The sequence below is a fragment of the Epinephelus moara genome, chromosome 22 (genome assembly GCF_006386435.1).
Source record: "Epinephelus moara isolate mb chromosome 22, YSFRI_EMoa_1.0, whole genome shotgun sequence".
NCBI classification, from domain to species: Eukaryota; Metazoa; Chordata; class Actinopteri; order Perciformes; family Serranidae; genus Epinephelus; species Epinephelus moara.
This window is the reverse complement of record NC_065527.1, coordinates 37,083,167-37,108,259: the sequence shown is the minus strand read 5'-3', so window position 1 is coordinate 37,108,259 and position 25,093 is coordinate 37,083,167. Positions and strand designations below refer to the sequence as shown.

Sequence of the window (25,093 nt, the reverse complement as noted above, 5' to 3'; positions counted from 1 at the left end):
TAATCAAGGTTTATTTTTCAGTTTTTAAAGCCTCCCATTACCCACCCATCCACTACACAGACCCTTCCCACCCTAAACTAAATTAAGAATAACTAAAAAAATAAAAGAATTTAACACAAAATAAAAGTTTTAGAAAAAAATGAATCTAAAAAAAATAATAATTAAAAAATAAATAAATAAATAAAAAGGGGAAAGAGGATAGAAGAGATGTAGATCTGGATTGTGAATTACTAGTTACTAGTGAATTACTAGTTTCTGCGAGCAACTGAGCATCCAATTCCTCTACAAAGTCTAAAAAGGTCCTCCATGTTAAGTAGAATTTAAATATCATTCCTCTCATGATGTATCTAATTTTTTCTAATTTAAATGACTGCATGACCTCTCTTATCCAACGTGCAAAAGTAGGGGGCAAAGCTTCCTTCCATTTCAACAGTATCAGTCTCCTAGCTAATAAAGTGGTGTAGGCCAGCAGATTTGCCTGAGTAGCATTTAAGTGTGCACCAGCTGGAACGACACCAAATGGCACTCAGAGGAGAAGGTTCAAGTGGGTAATGCAAGACAGTAGCCAAGGTGTCAAAAATCAACTGCCAGAACTGGGTCAGTGTCGGGCAGGACCAGAACATATGAAAGAGACTAGCAGTATCTTGTTTGCACCTGTCACACATCGATTCTAGTTTAGGATTAATTTTCGCCAGTTTCTCTTTCGAGTACTGAAGGCGGGTGGACCACTTTAAATTGAATAACACAATGTCTCGTGCATATCGAAGATGAATGTATCCTTTTAATGATATGATCCCAAATTTCCTCTGAGATAGACATCTTCATATCCCTCTCCCACTGAATTTTAAGAGGTTCAAATGGTACTTGGTCAAGAGTGTTGATCATAAAATAAAGTTTACTAATATACGCCTTTCCCGCAGGGTTGAGTTTAAGAATATGATCCAAGTGGGTTTTTGGGGAAAGAACTGGAAAGTGACTGAATTTAGAACTACTAAAATCCCAGACCTGGAAGTGAGACTGTGGTAAATCAAATTTTTCAGAGAGCTGATTGAAAGGTGTAAAAGTGTTATCAATAAATAGGTCCTCCAAAGTAAGTATCCCTTTGAGTCTCCAAAGCTCAAAGGTTCCATCAGCAATAGAAAAAAAAAAGCCTGATTTTTTTGCGATAGGGGTACTAATGGGAAGATCTTTCAATTTGAAGGCCCGTCTAAATTGTTTCCCAATCTTAATAGACTCACATATAATTGGGTTAGTAGTGAAATTGGATATAGGGTGAGCCCAAGGAAGTGTTGAGCAGAGAAGAGAGTGTAAAGATGTATGAGAGACAGATGATGCCTCTAGGGTTAACCAACATGGAATTTCGGTGCCTGCGGACTTGGACTGCCAGTAGGACAATCAATCAATCAATCAATCAATCAATCAATCAATTTTATTTATAAAGCCCAATATCACAGGGCTTTACAGCATATGACATCCCTCTGTCCTTAGGACCCTCACAGCCGATAAGGAAAAGCTCCCCCAAAAAAACCCTTTAACGGGGAAAAAAATGGTAGAAATCTCAGGAAGAGCAACTGAGGAGGGATCCCTCTTCCATGATGGACAGATGTGCAATAGATGTCGTACAGAACAGATCAGCATTATAAATAAATAATAATAAATAATAATCATAAATACAGTGCCCTTACATTACAGGACCAATAATAATGTTGGAAATTTGGTAAGGCCATTCCGCCAGCTACACAGGGTTTCTGAAGGACAGTTTTGCGTATCTGAGGTGTTTTGCCATTCCATATAAATGATGAAATGACTTGATCTAATGAAAAGAAAAAGGATTTTTTAATGTAAACTGGTACTGACTGGAAAAGGTATAGAAATTTAGGCAAGATGTTCATTTTAATCGCGTTGATACGGCCTGTGAGAGATAGAGGGAGCCCAGACCAGTGTTCCGGATCTAATTTGGTACGACCCAACAGAGGAGGAAAATTACATTTAAAAAGATCATTATGCTTCCGTGTTACAACAACACCTAGATAAGTAAACTTATTAAGTGAGATCTTGAATGGAAGGGAGCTGAGTGGACTTTCGTCTGCCGCAGCGTTAATTGGAATTAGTTCACTTTTGTTTAAATTAAGTTTATACCCAGAGAAAGTTCCAAAATCTTTTAATAACTTCAAGATCCTAGGGATGCAGGTTAATGGATCGGATATAAAGATTAACAGGTCATCTGCAAAAAGCGATACTTTATGCATCTGATCTCTTTGGATACCATGGATACTACTGTCACTACGCAGGGCTATAGCAAGCGGCTCTATCGCTATCGTGAAGAGCAGAGGACTGAAAGGGCATCCCTGCCTAGTTCCTCCATGCAGCTCGAAAGATGGGGACATTGTGTCATTTGTACGTATTGAGGCCTTTGGGGAAGAGTATAATAATCTGATCCAAGATATAAAATTATCACCAAAACCGAATTTTCATAAAGTAAAAAAAAGATAGTCCCACTCCACGCGGTCGAAAGCTTTTTCCGCGTCGAATGAGACCAGCCACCTCAGGGGTCTTGGAAGGATTGGAATAAAGAATATTAAAAAGACGACGGAGATTGAAAAAGTAGTGTCTATTTTTGACAAATCCAGTCTGGTCTGGAGAAATTATATTAGGAAGGACCGTCTCTAAGCGGTGAGCTAAGGCCTTGGCCAGTATCTTCACGTCAGTATTAAGGAGCGAAATAAGTCGGTAAGATGTACAATTGAGGGTGTTTTTACCTTTCTTGAGCAGTACAGAAATTGAGGCTTCACATAATGATGGAGGGAGAGAATGAGCTATGAATGACTCCTTGAACATTTCGGCCAGTAGTGGGGAAAGGAGCTTTGAGAATGTCTTATAAGATTCGGCCGGAAAGCCATCTGTACCAATTGCTTGCGTTATTTAAATTTCAGAGATGGGCTCTTCAAATCTGTCTCTAATATTTACATCAATGGAGGGGATCTCCAACTTAGTCCATTAGTGACTGATCCTCAGGGGGGTCCGAAGCGTAGAGTTTTGAATAGAAATTATGAAATGCATCATTTATTTCATCATGATTTGTAGTAACCGTACTTGAGGGAGTTCAAATTTCTGTTATGTTTTGACGGGCCGAATATTGGCGAAGCTGATGCGCAAGAATTCTGCGGCATTTCTCTTCCTGCTCATAGTTATTAGAGCGTGACTTCAAAAGGAGGCGTTCTGCATGTCCCGTTGACAACATTTCAAATTCTGTTTGTAGTGAAAGACGTTTTTTATATAGCTCAGGCGACGGGGAAGAGGCATAAGTTCTATCAAGTTTAAGTATTTAATCCTGTAAGACATTAATTCGTTGCATTTTACATTTTCGGGTATAGGCAGAGTACAACATAATCTGACCCCTCATGTAAGTTTTTAATGTCTCCCACAAAGTTGCTATAGATATGTCTGGGGTACAATTTATCTCAAGAAAGGAGGTAATTTGGTCAGACAAAAATCTGAAGAATGCTTCACCAGAAAGTAAAAGAGAGTTAAAGCGCCACGGTTGGCGAGATAAGGGTTGGTTTGGTAAAGTTAGTTCGAGAGATAATGGGGCGTGGTCTGAAATTACAATAGCCTGATAACTGCAATTTCGAACCGACAAGAGCAACTTGTTGTCTAGCAAAAAGTAATCAATTCGAGAAAAGGTTTTATGTACATGGGAAAAGAATGAGTAGTCGCGAGCTGTGGGATTTAGAAAATGCCAAACATCCGAAACACCATAGGAATTTAAGAATGAATTAATAACTGTAGAACATTTAGAAAGCAGGGCAGGTTTTGATGAGCTACGATCAAGAGTAGTGGACAGGATGCAGTTAAGATCCCCACCAAGAATCAGGTAGTGTGTGTTGATGTTGGGAGGGCGGGAGAGAAAATCTTTGAGGAATTGTGCATCATCTGAGTTTGGGGCATAGATGTTGGCTAGTGTAGTGTAAGATTTAACCACTAATCAGGTAAATGTTTCATTTTGCATAAGTTGATTAAGGTTGGAGTTCATGTAACCATGTTTTATGTATCCATGTATGGCAAAGCACTTTTACACAAGTTTGCGTATTCATATATTGAAAACACACACATACCATACCATGTATTGCCTGGAAGTGTAATAGTAGACAGTAGTAGTAGGCCGGGAGAAAAAGATTACACCATTAGGACATGTCTGGGCATGTCTGGGCATGTCCAGACGTGTCTGAACAAAGGCAAAAAGGCCTGCCACTAGAGGGGGAAGGACTAAAAAAGTGCTGAGTCAGCAGAAATGTGACACCGATATGGTGGGAAGGACTAAAACTCAGCAGAAATGTGACACCTTTATGATCAGCGCCCAGTGGAAAAGTTTAAGGAAAAGAGATGACTCAGCAGAAATTCTACGATAAAAGAGCGAGCGCAAACAAAGAAATTTCAGTCTTGCTCCGGAGCTTGGCTCATTGAGTTGTGATGTGTTTGTTGCCTGCGAGCACATTAAACTCAGTTGCATCTGATTCTACGTGTCTCCAGTGATTTTTTGACCTCTGAGTATTTGAGTTTTTGATATCTAATGGAAGACAAAGAAAGTCTGTTTGAGAAGAGAAGAGCGAGGTCGCGAGCTTTCTGGCACGGCTCGGGACCTTGACTTTTTTGCTTCTACACTAGCGTAACCAGACTATGATATAACTGACCTGTGACAATTATATAATGTCCCCTGGGGTCTGCATCTACCTTGGAAACCGAAAACAGGACATTTTTATTAATAAGAATAGCGGCCCCTCTGGATTTGAATTGAAACTTTGAATGAGAAAGCTGGCCTACCCAACCACAGCGGAGAGCCTGATCTCAATCACGAAGGTGTGTTTCCTGGAGGAATACAATCTGAGTATTGAGCTGTTTTAGATGAGTGAGAACCTTCTTCCTTTTTACAGGAAAGTTGAGGCCTTTCACGTTCCAGCTTGTGCAGTTGATTGACCTACTCATACTGCTCTCTGTTCCAGATGGTAGTGGCATTATATATCACCGCAGGAGAGAAAAGGCACGAGCATCTAATGACAAAGTTGGAGGGAGAGATACAGTCAGTGAGAGACATATTAACCATCAGTAGACTGGTAAAGGAGGAAAGTTTGGGGTAGAATACAAAAAAGGGAAAAGAGACGAGAAACAAAAAAGAGAGAAGAAAACGATAAATAAAACGAAATAAAAATAATCTAAACACCATACAGTAGCACCCATAACCTGCCACCCCTCCCCCCAGATCCCTCTTCCCCTACTCCCACCCCACAGCCAACCCCAACAGGGGCAAGCATACGCTGTTGCGTACATTTAACAACCAAGCAAACAATGGAGTCCTGCCAAATGGAAATATAAGAAACATAGAAAAATATATTGGCACTTAGGAATGTTACTGAACTGTTTCAGTGGGAGATTGAAATATGTATACATGTGTGTACATACACAAGGCACTTACAGTGTATTAAGGCATTGGTAGCCTGTCTGGCAGTAGCCAGGTAAAGTGAATTGTAGTTTATACAAATGGTGCCATCCTCATATGGCTATTAAGCTCTTATAAAAATAAATAAAAATATAAAGTAGGTGACACCAGCAGAAATATTTACAATCCCCAGTCATTATAATAAAGTAAATACAAAAAACATACAATTGACTCATCCAATGTTAAACAGCAGATGTGAATGGTATCCTGCATAATAGCTTACCAACTTCTAAACTGAGGTATGGCCATTGTTTAGGAGGCCAGCTATAACAAAATACTATAGAACAGATGTATATAACAACCTCATCTTGCATAGGAAAACATTTTGTAGCCCTCTATTTCCTAGTTGTAAACCTAAATTCTATAAACTGAAATACAGACTGCCATTGAGCCCAGTGAAAAACAGATAAAAAAAACATATGTAAATAAAGCAGCCAAAATTGTAGGGCCCATTACACATGTAAGCAAGAGACAAAAATAAATAAATAAAATAAAATAAAAAGTACCTTATACTACCAACAAGAGTATGGGTATGTAGGTATAAACTTTAAACAGTAGGCTAACAACATAACACAGTTAGCCAAGTACGTCTCAAAATATGAATAAAAATTGTTGGTCAAAGAACTAGCTTTAGTGCAAAACGTGTAAATGGTCCAGCCCAACCTCTTTCGGCAAATACGACAGTCATAGTTGTCCACTCCGCCTGTGTAAGGCTTGTGTGGCCGGAGTTTCAGAGAGCAGCTGGATATAAGCTGAGGTGGCTGAGAAATTAACATTAGCACAAGACAGACTGATAACAAGTCGGCAGTCCCAACACCGTGCTATAAATGTTGACCAAAACACAATGGTTATCAAGTAACTAAACATCTCCGTGATGGTGTAACGTTCACATTGTGCCTTTGTTTACCAGAACTGGTCGTATAGGAAAAGTCCAGCATATGTTTTGGCAAACAGGTAACGTTAGCATTAGTTCACATACGGCTAGGCTACCGCTAGCCGGCCAGATTAGCCAGCGGTTAGCCCAACAAGCTATCGATGACAGCATTTTCACAGTACTTTAACGTTACCGTAAGCAGATATCATCCAGCCAACACAAGCTGGTTAGCCGGCCAGGATATTGCTGTGGATGAAAGCTGTTGCTTCTTCAGGAGTGTTGAACACAGACTGGGTGCCGTTGTGTGTGATCCTCAGCCGCACCGAGAAAAGCAGGCCATATTTCACCCCTTAGCGATCTCGGAGCAGTTTCTTGGCCTTATCAAATGCTGTTCTCCTCTGTGCCTTCACGCAGGCCAATGATCCTCAAGTTGTTTCTACGTGACCTTCCCTCTAGATCCTCACACTTCTCGGATAGGGAAGCCACCTGCTTAGTGAGGTTTTGTAGTTTGATCTCCAGGGATGTAGCCTCATCTGCCCAGTGATTTGTCCCCTTTTCCAACTCTGTCACATGATTGGCCAAGGCCCCAGCCTCGGATCTGACTGCCGCTAGGTCGCCATGTATTTCAGTCCGTACTGATGTAATTTCGGATCTCAAACATGCTGCTAAACTTTCTATTTTAGCGTCCACAGAAGCACAAATATCGGCTTTCAGTGCTGCCAGCTCAGATGTTAAATCAGCGCAAAGTGAAGCAATAACACTGAGAACAGCATTGTCCGATGTGGCAGGGTTAGCTTTGTCAGGGCTAGCTCCCTTAGCACGAGGCTGGTTCGGCATAATGTAATACTCAAAAAAGACGTGATAATATCAAAAATATCACCAGAACAGTTGTTCGTTCCCAACTGACAAAAATGGACGGTGTAGATACCAAAGCACCATTATTTATCGAATTATTGAGCAATTGTCAGGGAGCTCCAAAATCTTCCGCCTACCCACGCATTGTAGCACCGGAAGTCATGTTTTTCTTTTCTAACATTTAAGTGATTACCTAGAGAGGTTTTTATTATTCTGCGCCTGGAGCAGGTGAGCAATAAGAACTCCACAGGCAGAATCCATCTCCTGCTCCTCGGCTCTGACTCTGCCGTTACACTGCAGTCATTTTGTGGCAGTAAAATCCAGATTTGTTGGCCCTTTAAAATTGATTTGAAGGTCAGATGGAAACGCCGCTGGTGACAGAGGCAGAGACAGTTAACAGCAGGGACACAAAGCCAGAGCTGGAGACACTGTGAGGAAAGTAAATGGCTTCATTTACTGGAGCTGCAGTGAGATATACCCTGTTTCACTTTACTGCCACTGAGACTCAGTATGTGTTTCATGGTCGCCTCTCATTGGCGTCTGTCACCTTCCTTTATCCCTAATTGGACAACCACAGAAGGTGTCGGCTCTTTTTCCTCAGTCGACCTCTTCAGCCTTCAAAGTAAATGATGAGCTGCAGATGAACTATGTGACATAATCTAATTAATATTGTCGCAGCTCGTTATCTGGATGGACATCATCGATTAATTGCCCTGGCAACGGTAACCCACGGCAACTGACATAAGAGGATGAGATGTGTCTGAAGAATTTGATTCTTTTGTTTATTTAACTTGCTCTCCTCCTCTTCTCTTCTCTCCTCTTCTTCCTCCTCCTCCTCCTCTTCCTCCTCTGGCTCTGTGCAGGGCCGGGTTTGAACAGGATATCGAGGGCGACCACTCGTTTCACCCAGACAGCTGCCATGGTGAGATAAACTCGCCATTTTACAGCCACAATACTTATGATAACAGTTCTAATATGAGGTGTAAACAGTGTAAAAGTCAGTGGATTGTAAAAGTGCAGTAATGATACAGGCAATAAACTGGACAATGAAAGAAATGGGCAGAATTTTAAGGGGATACATGGAGTTTTGTGCAGCAGAAGAATCTGACTGTGGTTGTGTTGTGTTCGTGTGCAGCCGATGTGTTGGCAACCACACGGAATCAGGAGTCTGCAGCCGACTCGGCCTACGGTAAGAAACTCTACTTATGATGGCTTTTATTCCACTTCAGCAGCAGAGAGTCATGATGTGATATTTAACAGCACCACCACTGGTCAGGTGAGGTATTACACCTCGTCATCAGGACAGGACGTCTAAATTGAAGTCCACGTCCTGGGGTTACAGAGCAATATGATCATTCACACTCCACTATGTTCACCAGCTATTTTCCAGCTGTGTCTGTCTGCCATCTGCTGCTGAGCAACCAGGCTACAGTGGCTTCTTACAGCTTCTTCTTTGAAAAAATTAATGTTTTGGCTGAATGGTTGTATATTATAAGTCATTCAACAATCAACTATCTTTCTCGAGAGTTACATACAGCACTTTTAATCTAGCAATGATGTGCCCATTTTTTTTTTTTTCCCCTTCGGCCGATTGATTCGTTGAATAGTATGTAGAATTTAAGTTGACCAAGATTTTCTTTGGTTGACTACAGCACCACGGGACGGATGAACAATGAGATGATACTCACTATAAAACTCCATAAAGGCCGACGGGAGCTGCAGATTCAGCTGATAACCCTCTAGCTGTGTCTCAATTCAGGGGCTGCAGCCTTCAAAGGCTACATTTGAAGACCGATTGCGTCAAATTGGTGTGACCAAGGCTGTCCCATTTCGAAGGCTCCTTCAAATGCAGCCAAGAAATGCAGCTTTCTTTCCCAATATTTGGAGGATGCAATAGATGAATCCTTCGTGGCCCAGTTGTAACGGTTGTTAACTAGCTAACGCTTAGCTGTTGTTAACATTACTATTAGCTAAAAGCACACAGCTTAAACAATCTTAACTCAAAAAGTTTACCTGAAAACGGTCCTCCATCATCCTGAAATATATCAAACGGCGGTGTCTCTGGCGGTGAATCATCTCCTCAAGTATTAAATAAAAAGTTTAAATATAATAATCAATCTCTGGGTCCATGATTTAGGGCTTACTTACTTACTACCTTTATCCTTCTTTCGTCAAGTTTAGCTGGTTGCTAGGTAACAGGAACGCCAATTGGTTGAGGCAAGAACAACTGGTGATGCAACCATGAAATCCTCGGCATACCAGACTGTCCCATTTCGGAGACCATTTGGTTTGGCTGATGCGGCCTTTAAAGGACGTGGCCGACGTAAACTGTGAAGGCCGCGTCCTTCAAAGGATGCTGCCCCTGAATTAAGACACAGCTTCTACCAGAGAGACACACAGCACACTGTTTTCCCATTGTCATTTAATGCATCATTATAAAAGTATTGATTCTACTACTTTGACAGCCTGATGGGTCTCACATGTTGATGTTAAGACATCCTTAATCAAAATACCTATTTTTTTGTCTTGTGACAGATTTTTTTCTATCAAAATTTGTAGGATATACAGTCTGACACCTCTGAAATTACCAACATGTCTCCTAGCAACGCAGGCCTTCAACTGTCAATCAACTGTTGCTGTGGGAAATGCCCACTCAGACTCTGTTTTCACAAATATGTCTAAAAAAACAGTTTGATCTGCACAAATGCTGTTGTGATGCTGCAGTTTACATTTCCATGTACAATAAGTGATCAGTCTCTGATTGATGGGAAATCAGCAGATTTATTGAATACATCTTCGACCAGGAGAAAAGGTCCCAAAAGAGTGAATCTTCCAGAAGTCTGAGGGTTTACAGAGAGCAGCGTGTCAGCAGGCACATGCCAATGAGCTCATCTTGACCCCTCTGCTGAAGAGCTCAAACTCAACCGGAAGAAATTTGGTTGTTACCGCTTGATTGACTCATGTTGATGTACAGTAGCTCGTCGCTCGGTTTGACCTCCACTAGATTACAATCCAGCAGATCAAAGCATCGCCTTGCTAAGAGGCCTGCCCTGTATTCATGGCCGTGTCTCGGCTGCTACCTGACTGTCAAGAGTTGGTAATTCCTAAACCAGCCCAGGAATTGTCATTCAGAGAGCGACAGCAGACCCACGCAGTGAATCCCATTAAGGCTCTTTGAGCTGTATTACTGTGATTAAAGTCAGAGAGGGGGCAGACAGACAGCAGGATGGAGCAGAAACACAGACTTCAATAATACAGATTGTCTGTCAGGAGCACTTGAAGAGAACTTGAGTGGCTGCGTCATGTCAGTGGTGATAAAGAGAAAACACAGAGTCACCACACAGAAAAATACAGGAAGTTAAGAGGATTAAGAAAAACTGACTGAGATAAATGATTAGTTGTTCTTTTTCACCACATCCTAAGTCTCTTATCAGACGTCTCTGAACCTCCTAAAGTCGATCACCAGCTCAGTTTGACATTGTCATGTTTGTTTTGCGTCATTCCTGGTGGGAAATTGATGCAGATCTTATTTTATTTTTTTGCTGAGCATTCCTGATCCTTTCAGAGAGCTGCAGCTTCCAAACTAAACACTGAAGTCCATGGGATTTTTTTTAAAGGGTAGCCAAGTCCTCAGAGCTTAGAGAGCGCCTCGCTTTGTATTCTGCCGCGTAAGTTAATTGCATTCACCTGGCATCTAAATGAGGTCCTGTTAGACGACTAGAATGAAAAGTACCTTTTATAAAGGAGCTCTGAGAGCCACAGAGCACAGAGATACTGTCCTGAAGAAATGAACCCACTCAAGTCTGGTGACCGTAAAAATCAGCAGTTGACATCCTTTCATTACATTAAGCTTCAAGTTAAAGGGTATTTTTTCCACCTGGACTCTATTTATCTGTGTTTTTGTGACAAAAAGGCTAGTGAAGAACATTCATGTACTGTATGTATGTATGAACATTCATAGATACATAAATTCACAGGTAATGAACGACACGTAACTTAAAAATGATAAATTAACTTGTTCTTTCTAGGTGTTAGCAGCTTAAATTTGATGATTTTACACTCGACTTGAGAAAGTCAAAAAAGACTTGCAGTTCGACTTGGATTTTAAAACCTTACAACTTTACATGGACTCGAGCCTTCTGATTTGAAAATACTTGATACCTTTCCTTGAGTGAATTTGACAGGAGAAAGTCATAAACATTTTTCCAATATGAGAACAGTTAAATACAAGTCAGGACAGAAACATAAAAAAAATCATTCTGCTGTGCTTCTGCTATGAAAATACTATGTCAGCACTACTTTTTTATGATGAAGTTCACTCGCACTTGTTTTAAAAAATAGATAAAATTTTTAAAAAGTAGGCATGATTTTTGTAACTTTAATATGTTATTACCCTTTAGTTAAGATAGCATTACCTTTGGTAAGGAGCGCATTATGACTTGTATAGGACTCAAAATTCAATGTTTAGGACTTTGGACTTGTAAGTCTTGACGTGGGACTTATAGAACAGTGAGCAGGCACCCCCTCTAGGAATGTGCTTCTTAATATTATGACAATAAGCAAAAATACTCATAAAAATAAATAGTGTTTTTAAATAATTAATTTCTGAACTACTTAATGATGAATTAATTTCTCAGTGGGGTTGCAGAACTCATTGATCATATGTGCGGATAGCGGAGAGGGTTCAGGTCTTGAAAATCAAACATGGAGGACCAGAGTCCTGCACGGGTCCATTTTTGAAAACCGGCACCCATACCTGTAAAGCTCGGGACCAGAACTGACCCGTTACCTGTCATTATGTCTAAGTCAAAGCTGCACCCGTTACTAAAAGACCCAGGACCCAACCTGCAGCCGTGATTAAATACACACAGGCTACAGTCACTCAAGTTAAGCTGGGTTCTCTGTTCTTGAATTCCAAATCCAGTGGAGGAGGCGTTTCTTTTACTGGCTGTGCTTAATGGCGGAATGGTGAAACATTCAATCACTGCCAGGTTAGGAAACATTTGAGCATGCTACTTTTCAATACAATTTAATTTTACTATTTTAATAATATTTTTGAACACTTTATCAAGATTTCAGACATTTCATTAACATTTTTTGGACGTTTTCAAAATATATTTCGGACATCATATCAACATTTGTTTCGGACATTTTTATAATATTTTTCAGACATTTCATCAAATTTCTTTTGGACATTTTATCAACATTTTTTTCAGATATTTTAATAATATTTTCTGGACATTTCATTAACATTTTTCACCACCATAAAACCCCAAAAGGATCCTCCTTGGGTGTCTTGAACTCCATGTAGACTGCCACCTCATCCTCGAGCTGCTAAGTTTCATGACTGGAGTCCTCCGCGTCGGTGACCAATGTGACAACGGGGTCAAAGGTTACACTTGTGTCACTGACTTTTAAAATAAAAGGAGCTGCAGCTTGATAACAGTGATTTAGATGTCAAAATATTACACATAGACTGCACATCTTTTTACTTAGTTTCATTCTGAAAAATATAAAAATATAGTTCTCACCCACTACCCACCAGCGTGTGGTTCATTTTTACGAGTTAATTTATATATAATTACATATTTTTACCATCCCGTGGGTACCCATTCCAGTGCAGGACTCTGTGCTCTTTACGGAGCCAGGTATGCTGCACCTGTTCAGAAAGTTTGAAATCTCTTTGAGGAAGAATTGAGTCGCAAAATAAGAATAAGAATAAGAATAACTTTATTCATCCCCAAGGGGAAATTCAATTATCTGTCAGCTCATCTATTATATGTCAAAGAATTATAAAGCCTGATGGCTGTTGGTATATAGGATCTTCTTTATCTCTCTGTCCTGCATCGAAGACAGAGGAGCCATCCACCACAGTTTTTTTGGTCCATCAAGGTGTTGTGGAGTGGATGATCTGGGTTGTTCATGATGGCCTCGAACATCTTCAGTGTGCATCTCTCCACCACCTCCTTCAGTGTGTCCAACCTGACTCCAATCACAGAGCCAGCTCTTTTGACTAGTTTGTCCAGCCGCCTTGCATCTTTGTGTCTGATGCTTCCTCCCCAGCAGACTGCAGCATAAAACAACACACTTGCCACCACAGACTGATAAAACATCTGCAGCATCTTACTACAGATGTCGAGAGATCTGAGCTTCCTCAAGAAAAAGAGGCGGCTCTGCCCCTTTTTGTAGAGAGCGTCTGTGTTTAGGGACCAGTCCAACTTATTATCCAGGTGTACACCTAGATACTTATAGCTTGGCACCACCTCGATGTCCACCCCACAGGTATTCACTGGCTGAAGAGGGGGCTTGGACCTGCGGAAATCTATGATCATTTCCTTGGTCTTTGAGGTGTTCAGGAGGAGACAGTTCTTGTGACTCCAGTCACTGAAGGCTTTTATCAGGTCCCTATATTCAGACTCCTGCCCATTCCTGATACACGCCACAATAGCAGTGTCGTCCGAGTATTTCTGGATGTGGCAGGACTCAGAGTTGTATTTGAAGTCTGCCGTGTACAGTGTGAACAGGAATGGAGCCAGGACAGTCCCTTGTGGAGCCCCAGTGCTGCTCATTAATGTCCCAGAAACACAGTTCCCCAACCTGACATACTGTGGCCTTCCTGTCAGGTAATCTGTGATCCAGGAGATAAAGGAAGGATCCACTGCCATCTCTGTGAGCTTGTCTTTGAGTATGTTGCGTTGGATGGTGTTGAATGCGCTTGAAAAATCAAAGAACATGATTCTCACATAAGCGCCAGGTTCCTCCAGATGAGCTAGGGCACAGTGAAGCATGTAGAGGACAGCATCATTCACTCCAATGTGTTTCTATGCAAACTGCAGGGGGTCGAGTTTGTCTTTGACCTCAAGTCTCAGTAGGCGTAGAATCAGCCGCTCCAAGGTCTTCATGATGTACGAAGTGAGGGCTACTGGTCTGAAGTCATTAAGTTCAGCTGGACATTTAATTTTTGGTACCGGTACAACACAGGAAGTCTTCCACAGTGCTGGCACCCGCCCCAACTGTAGACTGAGGTTGAAAATCTTGTGGAGAGGTTGACACAGTTAGGCAGCACAGTCTTTGAGGAGCCTTGGACACACACCATCTGGGCCAGCAGCCTTCCCAGAGCAAAGTCTTCCCAGCTCCAAACTCAACCCCATCTCTGTGACAGACAAGGGTGGAGGCACAGGTGTAAGAGGGGGGGTGGCTGCCACATTGGAGTTGTACACAAGTTGTGGAGGTGATGGAGGAGGAGGAGGAGGAGGAGGAGGAGGAGGAGGAGGAGGAGGAGGAGGCTGTCTTTTCTTGTTGTAACCAGAGATGATGTTGACTCCTCTCCACATTTCATGGATGTTGCTTTGTTGTAGATTCCTCTCCAGTTTCTTTTTGTATTCCACCTTTGCCATCTTAAGTCTCCTCTTCAACTCATGTTGCACTTGTTTGAGCCGTGCTTTGTCACCATCTCTAAAAGCTGCCTTCTTCTCATTGAGGATTGCCTTTATGTCACTGGTAATCCAAGGTTTGTTATTGTGGAAACAGCGTACAGTCTTTGTATGACTGTGTCTCTACAGAAGTTGTTGTAATCAGTAAAACAGTCAACCTGTCTATCAATGTCCATGATGGTCTCCTCTGTTTCCAGCAGCACATCCCAGTCTGTGCATTCAAAGCAGTCTCTTAGAGCCTAAGTAACCTCTGGTGTCCATTTCCTGACTGTGAGTTTAGTTGCACGCTACCTCCACACACGGGGTTTGTAACATGTCTGCAGAAGAACCAAGTTGTGATCTGACCTGCCCAGTGGTGGTAAGGCAGTGGCTCTGTAAGCTTCTTTGACATGGGCATACAGCAGATCAAGGGTTTTATTTTCTCTGGTTGGACAGTTAACAAACTGTGTAAATCCAGTCAGGTGAGAGGAGAGGGAAACATGGTTGAAGTCTCCTGATATTATCAATAGTGCCTCAGGATGTTTAGTCTGTATCTTAGCAACGAGTTAATGGAGAACTTAACATGGAACTTCAGCAGTTACCTTGGGTGGGATGTACACAAGTATTGTTATGATATGACTGAATTCTCTTTGTACATAATATGGCCTCATGCCAACTGCCAAAAGTTCAATATCTGGACAACACATCTTCTCCTTGACAGTAATATGTGCAGGACTGCACCATCTCTGGTTCACAAATAAAGCCAGGCCCCCACCTTTTTTCTTGCCACTAGCTTTAGGGTCTCTGTCCGATCGTATGAGAGTGAAGCCAGGTAGATCCACGTTGGAGTCTGAGATGTTTTGATTCAACCACGTTTCCGTAAAACACATGAGACTGCACTCACGGTATACTTTCTGAGTCTTCACCAGTATCTCCAGTTCGTCACTCTTGTTGGGCAGAGAGTTGACATTTCCCATGATGAAGGGCTTATATCTCCATTTCCAAGCCTTCACCTTTGCACCAGCACGGCAACCACAAAAACACCTCTTCATCTCGGCTGGAATAGGATGGTGTCCTCCAGACTTGCTCCGTTTCAATGGAAAAAAAAGCTCCTCTCTTGAATAAACTCTTCTCTTCACAGAAGTATCCATTAGTAGTTGAGAAAATGTAATAAAAATTCAGTAAAACTAAGTAAAATTGCAGAGCTACCAGACTTTGCTGCTACTAGTTGAAGCGCATGTTCTAGAAAGGAAACAGCTGCAGAGAGACACTTAAATATCACTGCTTGTCCCTTAAATGTGAATGCATTTGTCTTGCTGTAATATTGCCTCAGACTTTGCCCACTTATACACTCACATTGCAGTTAGGGGAGAGAAATATGAAGCTGAGCAGTGTTTCCACACATCCGGAGCTCAGGTGTATTTATATGTAGCTGCTGCAGCTTCACCTCGACCTTTAATTTGCCTCTTTAATCAGTGAAACAGCAGCAGGATGTGAGACTACACAGACAGCCTGCAGTCACTTACAGAGCAGGTTATAAAACAATGATTTCCTGCCTGAGTTTTCCCTCCATAAATATGAGTTTGCAGGCAGAACGCACCTCGCTGTGCAGCGATTAGCCCTGACTGACTGACTGACATGATTACAGGCGCAGCAGATGTAAAGCAGTGGGAGACTCCAACGGTGCCGGCGGATTATTTAACATCCTTCCACAATTTTATGTCCTGACTTGCACTAATTGTGTCGTGATAAACCGTGTCATTTAAGTTTTAGATTTTATTGACGCCTGCGGGGATTACCCAGCGAGTTAATAGTACCATAACACAATAAGAACCCACAGCACTCACCAGCTAACATTAGCCACGTCTGGCAGCACGCTCATTCTTCACGCTTTCATTGTGAAGCTTAAATATGCAGTGATTAAGTCAAGAGTGAATGTTGGTGGTGCTATTATACAGTAGGACTGACAGCAGGCACTTCCTCCATAATGGTGTCTGACGCATTAACTTCATGGTGTCGGGCAGCCAGGCATGAAGGACTCGGAACACAATAAATGATGGATGTTTTAGCCAGCTTGCACCCGTATTTATTCGCAGCATCACGCTAAAGTGGCTGCCGTTACTGTAATGACATCGTTTGGCGGAAAACTATTCCCGTAATGACGTTTTTGCTGCAAATTGGTTATTTAATGCAGTGCAAGGGAGGCCCCCACGGGCGCAGCTTTGGCTCTGAATGGACATAAATTGGCCATTATGCTGCAGAGTGCCATTACAGGGGAGTTCTTTATTAGATGAGAGTTGACATTGTGCAGAATGAATTCTGCAAATGCAAATGATGATGGTTCTCAGATGACATGAATGCTGTCTGTGTGTGACCTTTACATTACTTATTGTACCGTTGGTGATCCATGAAATGAAGTTTATTCTGCTGCTGAGCTCAGCCCTAATAATGAACAATTAAAACGGCTTTTATGTCCTGAATGGTGAACTTGTCAGGAGGTTCAGAATGAATTCAGTGTTCCCATCCAGTCGGATTAAAACAATCCTTCAGCAGATGTGTCGTGGAAGAGTTCCAGTGAGATGATATGTCACTTTATGTCCATTAATGTGCCTCAGTGTGTCCAGCAGATGGTGACTGATGCAGTTGATCGGCTTTAGCCCACAGTCGCTGTTCCACTTCATCCACTTGTTGTACATCTCTAATATATCTTGTGTATTTGATTCTTTGTCACACCCAAGAAATACATTTCTGTCAGTGTGCAAAACATTTGGGGGGACAATCATGCTGAGGAAATAAACATATTAACAGCAAACACATAAGAATGTTGTGTGCTGTTGAACATTTTAACAAATTTGCTACATGTGAAAACATGTTTTGTGCACACCTGCAGAGCTCTGCCTCAGCCTTAGCCTCAGAAGCGACCCGTCACCCGGCTAACCGTTAGCTGTTAACGTTAGCCGTTAGCGGTGTCTGTAATAACCATAGACTGTATAAAAATAAGGTAATAACTCAATAAACGGTCCGTGAATAAAATATTTTTTCCAGCGGATATCTTAGTTACAACATGAGTGAGCTAGCAAAGCAGTATTGTGTTGCTATGTGTGGTATTTATTCAGTTATGGGAAATCACAATGTCTAGAAAGCATCAGTGGCTGCAGCTGACAGGGACGGTTAGCAAAGCTAACATCAGGACGTCATCTGTTAAAAGCGTCCCGTTGTCGGATACGACATGAAACTACTCCAGTTTGCTCAATCATGTTGTAACTAAGACATCCGCTGGAAAAAATATTTTTTTTCACGTTGATGAGACGGCGTTTTGGGTGGAGCGGTCGCTATGGACGCGGAGCTTTCTGTTTCAGTAGGTACACATTTCCTGGGGACACCTGCACGTCTCGGCCACGCCCCCTCCATTGTGATTGGCTATAGCGCAGCATTGTTCAAACTCAAAGCCCCGCCCTCCCCCCTCTGTAGTCGTCTTTCACACAGGGCTGCCGACAGATTCTACAATGTAAATTGCAGAATCTGTCTTGAGAGATTAGTGCACAAGTGCCTCCATGTTCCCAGCAACAGCTGCAGCACTAACACAGACTGCATCAGCTGCCTATCATGTTCTCTGTGTTTCTCCCATCAAGTGCTCCAATCCTGCAACCAATTTGAGGACACTGGAGGCTTAGCCCGGACTTCTATAGAGGCTCCAAGGGAATTTTTTTTTTTTTTTTTTTACTTTTTAGAGAGCTTAGCTGGAGGCAAAACAATTCTTCACAGACATTAGCTAGTTTAGCAAGTTCTGTTGGCTTGTTGTAGAAAATGGAGGAAGATGAAACGAGTGGTGCATTCAGAAATACTCATTCCGAGTGTTGGAGCACACTAGCACAAATTGGACCACTCATAAATTTGGAGCGCTGTCTGAATGTACTGTTCGGTTACATCTCGGAATGGCAGAGCGCACTCTGGGCGTCTGGGGAGACAGAGCAACAGAGCGCCGAGCTGAATGAATTTGTGATTAACTTAACCTTTGGTTAATTTATGTAGAAATATAATGCTCCATTTCTTCAACCAACAGGGCTTTTATTTTAGTGTAGAGTGTCAAACAGAAATTAATGTACGCACCATGTCAGGTCACTCACTCTCTGGGACCGTACGTGTTACTTGAATAAGTAAACACTGACCGACAGGAGCAGACTGGCCGACCCATATGCTCTCACTCAGTGGATGGATGATGTCACAGGAAGCTTTGTGGTTGATTACTATGCCAATCTTACAAAGGAGGACGATAATTGAATGGTTATGGTCAGTTTGTTTTGCTATGGAAGCTAACATTAGCTAATGCCCTGAAAGGTTAGCGTCACAGAGAAATCCAGTTTTCCTCTTAATACCTCCCTAATTTCTGATGAGGTGGACATGATAACCCTTCATACACATAACGTTATTCATCCCTACAACAGCAAATACTACTAACCTGATATGAAGTGTGTGCTGCACATGTGAGCATTTTTGATGATGGGGGGGTGGGGGGGAGGGGGTCATCATTGAGGACTTTGTGGCAAGGAAGGCCAGAAGGGTGAGGTTTTAGCTGCAGGTGTGTTCTTCTGATCAGTGCAGTAGTATCAAAATTTTGCTGGGGTTTGGTCCACTTGACATGCTGCTGTGTTGTGCTATGGCCTATTCAAGTGCTGGAATTTGTTATTTACGCACTGTCCATAACAATAACTATGCTAGGTAACAAACTGCGTCGGACTTGGGTTGGGTTTTGTCAGGAAAATGCGGGTCCATGTCATTGGTTCGACAGCCCATTGGTTCGACATCCCATTAGTCCGACTGTCCGCGGTGCTGAACGGCTCGCGGCGGGCGTATGGTGAGCCGCGACCGGCTTGAGGCGGAGCAGGCTCACGGCTTATGTGTTTGTCACTTTCTTTTTCATTTTAACCCACACCATGATCTTTTCCTGACCCTAACCAAGTGGTTTTTGTGCGTAAACCTAACCAGACCTTAACCACAGGGCGTCATGATGATTTCGGAACGGACTTCGGAACAATGAGTTTAATAGGGTCGGAACAATGGGATGTCGAACCAATGGGCTGTCGAACCAATGGGCAGTTCCCGAAAATGCGGCCCGAGCCGTGCTCTAGTGTGCGCCATAGGGGGTGTGTCGCCCAGGGTGCCATTTAGGCTAGAACCACCACTGTGTCTAGTGCTTTCGTCTTATCACTTTTTACCATAGTTGTCTTTGTTTTTGTTGACAGGTATTGGTGGCTGGTTTTGAGCCATGACTCCTTCTATTCTGGCTCCCAATAACACAACAAAACCACGTTTTAAGACTCCTTAAAACAACTCTGTTTTATTTCAACCAAACCGCAGTTGGTGATTGTTGGAACTGTGGAAAGACAAACCTGACACGTTTCAGAAGAAAAGACTCAGATGCAGAGAAAAAAAACCCAGGACAAAAAAATGCAGAAAGTCAAAGTTCTTTACTCAAAAATTCAAGCAGAATCCAAAGGAAGGCAATTCCAAGAGTAACACACCAAAAGTCTTCAAAGTCCAAAAAAACAGGCAAACAAAACTAGATCCACAGGGCTGGAAAGCATGAACACACTGGGAGACAATGGTAATCTGGCAGAGGGCTGGTGAAAACACATGGTATATATACATAGGTGAAGGTGATTACAAATCAGTCACAGGTGAGTGATCAAAAGGCGGGAAAAGAACAAAGACAGAAAGTAAAGCTAGACATCAACCAAAAACAACAGGATTTCAAAATAAAACAGGAAATTAACACAAACACACTAACAGCTAAAGAGAACATTACAGTTCCCCCCCCTCAAGGGACGGCTCTTGACGTCCCTGGTTGATCAGCATGGCGTTGATGAAAGTCTCTGATCAAGGTGCGATCAATAATGTCTCTAGCAGGGAACCAGGACCTCTCCTCAGGTCCATACCCCTCCCAGTCAACAAGGTATTGCAGTCCACGGCCTCTGCGGCGGACAGACAGCAGGCGTCTTACAGTGTAAACAGGTCCACCGTCAATAACTCGGGGGGGGTGGGGGGGGTCTAGAGGAGGGGACAAGGGGACTGACCTTGAAGGGCTTGATCTTGGACACATGAAAAGTTGGATGAACTCTCATAGTCCTGGGAAGTTTGAGCTGCACAGCCACTGGGTTCACAATTTTAGTGATGGGGAAAGGCCCAACAAACCTTGGTGCCAGCTTGCATGACTCCAGATGCAATGGGAGATTGTGCGTGGAAAGCCAGACTCTTTGACCCACCCTGTAACGAGGAGTGGGAGAACACTGCTTGTCTGCTGACTCCTTGTACCGGCTGGAGGTTCGGAGAAGAGCTGCTCGAGCCTTTCTCCAGGTTGTGTGGCAGCGGCGGACCAGAGCCATGGCGGAGGGCACAAGTGACTCTTTCTCAGCTTCAGGAAACAAAGGTGGTTGGTAACCATACACACACTGAAAAGGAGAGAGACCTGTAGCAGAGACAGGGAGAGAATTGTGAGCATATTCAATCCAGATCAAATACTTGCTCCAGAGGGAAGGATTTTGGGATACGGAACAGCGGAGTCCTGTCTCAAGCTCCTGATTGTAGCGTTCAGTCTGGCCATTTGACTGTGCATGGAATCCAGAGGACAGACTCGCAGTGGCTCCAATGAGTCTACAAAACTCCTTCCAAAACTGAGAAGCAAACTGGGGTCCCCGGTCTGACACCACATTCTGAGGGAGTCCATGCAACCGAAGAACATTAGATAACATGACCTCTGCCGTTTCCTTGGCAGAAGGGAGCTTAGGCAGAGGGACAAAATGAGCCATTTTAGAAAATCTGTCGACCATTGTAGGAACTACAGTGTTACCTTCTGAGGGAGGCAGTCCAGTAACAAAGTCAATAGATATGTGTGACCAGGGTCGTCGGGGAACAGGTAAAGGGTGGAGTAACCCAGCTGGCCTGTGGCGGGAGGTCTTATTTTCGGCACAGACCTGGCAGGCAGCAACATACTCCTGGGCATCCTCCTTCATTGTGGGCCACCAGAAACACTGTCTTAGAAGGCTGATGGAGCGTGCAACCCCTGCATGACAGCTGAGGTTGGAAGAGTGCCCCCACTGCAGAACCTTAGGGCGGAGATTGGGCATGACAAACAGTCGATTCTCAGGACAGGCTTCAGGAATCTCCTTTCCTTCCGATGCCCGCCTGACCTCTTCGGCTATGCCCCATGTTACTGCTCCAACCACACAGGAGGGTGGAAGAATGGTCTCAGGAGTCCTTGGAGACTCTTCACACTCAAACTGACGGGACAGGGCGTCTGGCTTTAGGTTCCTGGAGCCGGGGCGATAAGAGAGGGTGAAATCAAACCGATTAAAAAAAAGGGCCCACCTGGCTTGACGCGAGTTCAGTCGTTTAGCTGTCCTGATGTACTCCAGATTCTTGTGATCCATCCACACAAGAAACGGCTGCTCTGCCCCTTCTAGCCAATGCCTCCACTCCTCCAAGGCCAACTTGACAGCTAATAGTTCCCGATTTCCTACATCGTAGTTTCGCTCTGAGGGAGAAAGTTTTCTGGAAAAGAAAGCACAGGGATGAACCTTTCTGTCCTTGGAAGAGCGCTGAGAGAGGACAGCTCCCACTCCCACACCCGATGCATCAACCTCAATGATGAACTGCAATCTTGGATCTGGTAGGGTGAGGATTGGGGCAGAAGAAAACCGCTGTTTGAGGGTTTTAAAGGCCTCTTCGGCCTCAGAGCTCCATGCAAACCTTGTTCCTGGGGACGTGAGAGAATGTAAAGGGGCTGCGACAGAGCTATAGTTCCTAATAAAACGTCTATAGAAATTGGCAAACCCCAAAAATCTTTGCAGCTGTTTTCTGTCAGTAGGGACAGGCCAATCCGTGACAGCACTAACCTTATCTGGGTCCATCTTGAAACTGCCTGGTGCCACAATAAAACCCAGAAATGAAACAGAGCGCTGATGAAAGTCACACTTCTCTGCTTTGACGAAAAGTTGATTCTCCAACAGCCGCTGAAGAACCTGACGGACATGTTGCACATGCTCCTCCTCAGACTTGGAAAAAATCAATATATCATCAAGGTAGACATAAACAAATTTGTTTAACATGTCCCTTAAGACATCATTAACCAAGGCCTGAAAAACTGCAGGGGCATTGGTGAGGCCAAAGGGAAGGACAAGATATTCATAATGACCACTAGGTGTGTTAAAGGCCGTCTTCCATTCATCCCCCTCTTATATACGAACTAGATGATAAGCGTTTCTTAAATCCAGTTTAGTGAAAATGGAGGCCCCTTGCAGTTGTTCGAAAGCAGAAGACATAAGTGGAAGAGGGTACCTGTTCTTTACTGTGACCTCGTTGAGACCTCTGTAGTCAATGCATGGGCATAGTGACTTGTCCTTTTTACCCACAAAGAAGAAACCTGCTCCAGCAGGTGAGGAGGAGGGACGGATGATTCCTGCAGCCAGGGAACTCTGAATGTACTCATCCATGGCCTGTCTCTCTGGGGCAGACAGGGAGTAGAGGCGACCTTTAGGTGGAGAGGCTCCAGGCAGGAGGTCAATGGCGCAGTCATATGGCCGATGGGGAGGCAAGGAGGTGGCTCGGGACTTGTTAAACACTTCCTTAAGATCCAGGTAGACAGAAGGGACACGAGAGAGATCTGGAAAACATCTGGAGACAGAGTTCTTGGAACAGGGACTGGGTGAGGCAGACATGAGACAAGATGAGTGGCAAAATTCACTCCAACCCAAAATAACCCCAGTGGACCAGTCAATATGTGGATTATGTCTCTTTAACCACGGGTGACCCAAAACAAGAGGAAACTCAGGGGAGTCAATTATTAAAAATGAAATCATCTCTGAATGGTTACCTGACATGGTCAGACTTAAGGCAGGGGTACGTTGAGTGATGTAGCAAAGAAGCCGGCCATCCAGTGCAGTGGTCTCCCAAGGACAAGGCAGAGATTCTAAGGCCAGACCTAGCTTCTTTGCCAACCCACTGTCCATAAAATTTTCATCTGCTCCTGAATCAACAAACACAGCCAGCTCCAGGGAACACCTGGAAAGAGTCAATCGAGCATTAGATCTTGGTCTGGAGGGATTTTGTGAAGTAGAAGTTTGACTCACCAATAACCCTCGTCCTATTGATGAGCTTGATCTTTTACTGGACATGCAGCGAGGAAGTGGCCCAGCAGTCCACAATAAAGGCATCTTCCCTCCTTCCGGCGACGCTGGCGTTCCTCTGGGGTTAGACGGGTGCGTCCAATCTGCATGGGCTCCTCACGTCCACAAGAGGATGCTGTTGTGTTGTTCTGTGGAGTCAAGGGAATAAAGGAGGAGGAAGAATCTGTAGACAAAGCTGGTCTTTACAAGTGGCTTGATGGTCTGCGGGCTCCGCGGGTCCTCTCCATTCTTCTCTCCTGAAGTCTGTTGTCAATCTTTATAGCCAGGGCAACTAAAGAATCAAAATCAGGGGGCAAATCCAGTGGTGCTAGATGGTCCTTAATGTCCTCAGATAAACTGTGCAAAAAAGTGTCTCTGAGAGAGTTCTCATCCCACTCACTCTCTGCTGCTAGGGTGCGGAAGCGGATAGCATGGTCTGACACTCTGTTGCTTCCTTGTCGCAGGGTCAGCAGCCCTTGAGCTGCCTCTCTGCCTGGAGTGCGGTGGTCAAATACCTTGCAAAGGGCCTCAGAAAAACTCTTAACAGTTTGACATGACATGGATTGCTTATCCCACTCAGCTGTAGCCCACTCACGAGCTCTTCCTGTGAGGTGGGTTATGATGAAGGCTACATGAGAACTTTCAGTTGGGTATGAGTGAGGTTGCAGTTCAAAAGTCATAGAACAAAGTGACAAAAAGGAGCGGCAGGTTGAGCTATCTCCATCATACCTCTCAATGTTTGGAAGGCGAGGCTCGGGCCGATATGAAGCTTGACTCTCAGGAACACATGGTACAGGAGAAGGCTGAGGGGATGGTAAAGGTGTTGGAGGTTTCAGGAGAGTTAACATCTGTTGCAGTTGATTGGTTAAATCCTGAATCTGGTTGGTCATTGCAGTTTGAAAAGTATCTTGCCTTGCATGCAGTTCTTGTACACCTCCACAAAGAGAAGATAATTGCTGCTCATGTTCATGAAGCCTTTTACCTTGAGCATGGAGAGCTGAACGAAGAGTGTCTTCCTCTGCTGAGTCTGTCATGGCCAGATTACACTGACATGTTTCAGAAGAAAAGACTCAGATGCAGAGAAAAAAAAAACCAGGACAAAAAAAATGCAGAAAGTCAAAGTTCTTTACTCAAAAATTCAAGCAGAATCCAAAGGAAGGCAATTCCAAGAGTAACATACCAAAAGTCTTCAAAGTCCAAAAAAACAGGCAAACAAAACTAGATCAACTGGGCTGGAAAGCATGAACACACTGGGAGACAATGGTAATCTGGCAGAGGGCTGGTGAAAACACATGGT

General features: G+C 43.4%; 1 protein-coding gene across 1 annotated transcript in view; it reads left to right on the top strand.

Annotated features, from left to right (window-relative positions):
• The window catches only part of LOC126383460 (semaphorin-6D-like), a 481,075-nt gene that overhangs the window by 402,434 nt on the left and 53,548 nt on the right, over nucleotides 1-25,093 (top strand). Inside the window, exons 19-20 of the mRNA XM_050033965.1 lie at nucleotides 8,087-8,145; nucleotides 8,359-8,412. Coding sequence (XP_049889922.1) covers nucleotides 8,087-8,145; nucleotides 8,359-8,412 — 113 coding nt within the window. The remainder of the gene's footprint in view (nucleotides 1-8,086; nucleotides 8,146-8,358; nucleotides 8,413-25,093) is intronic.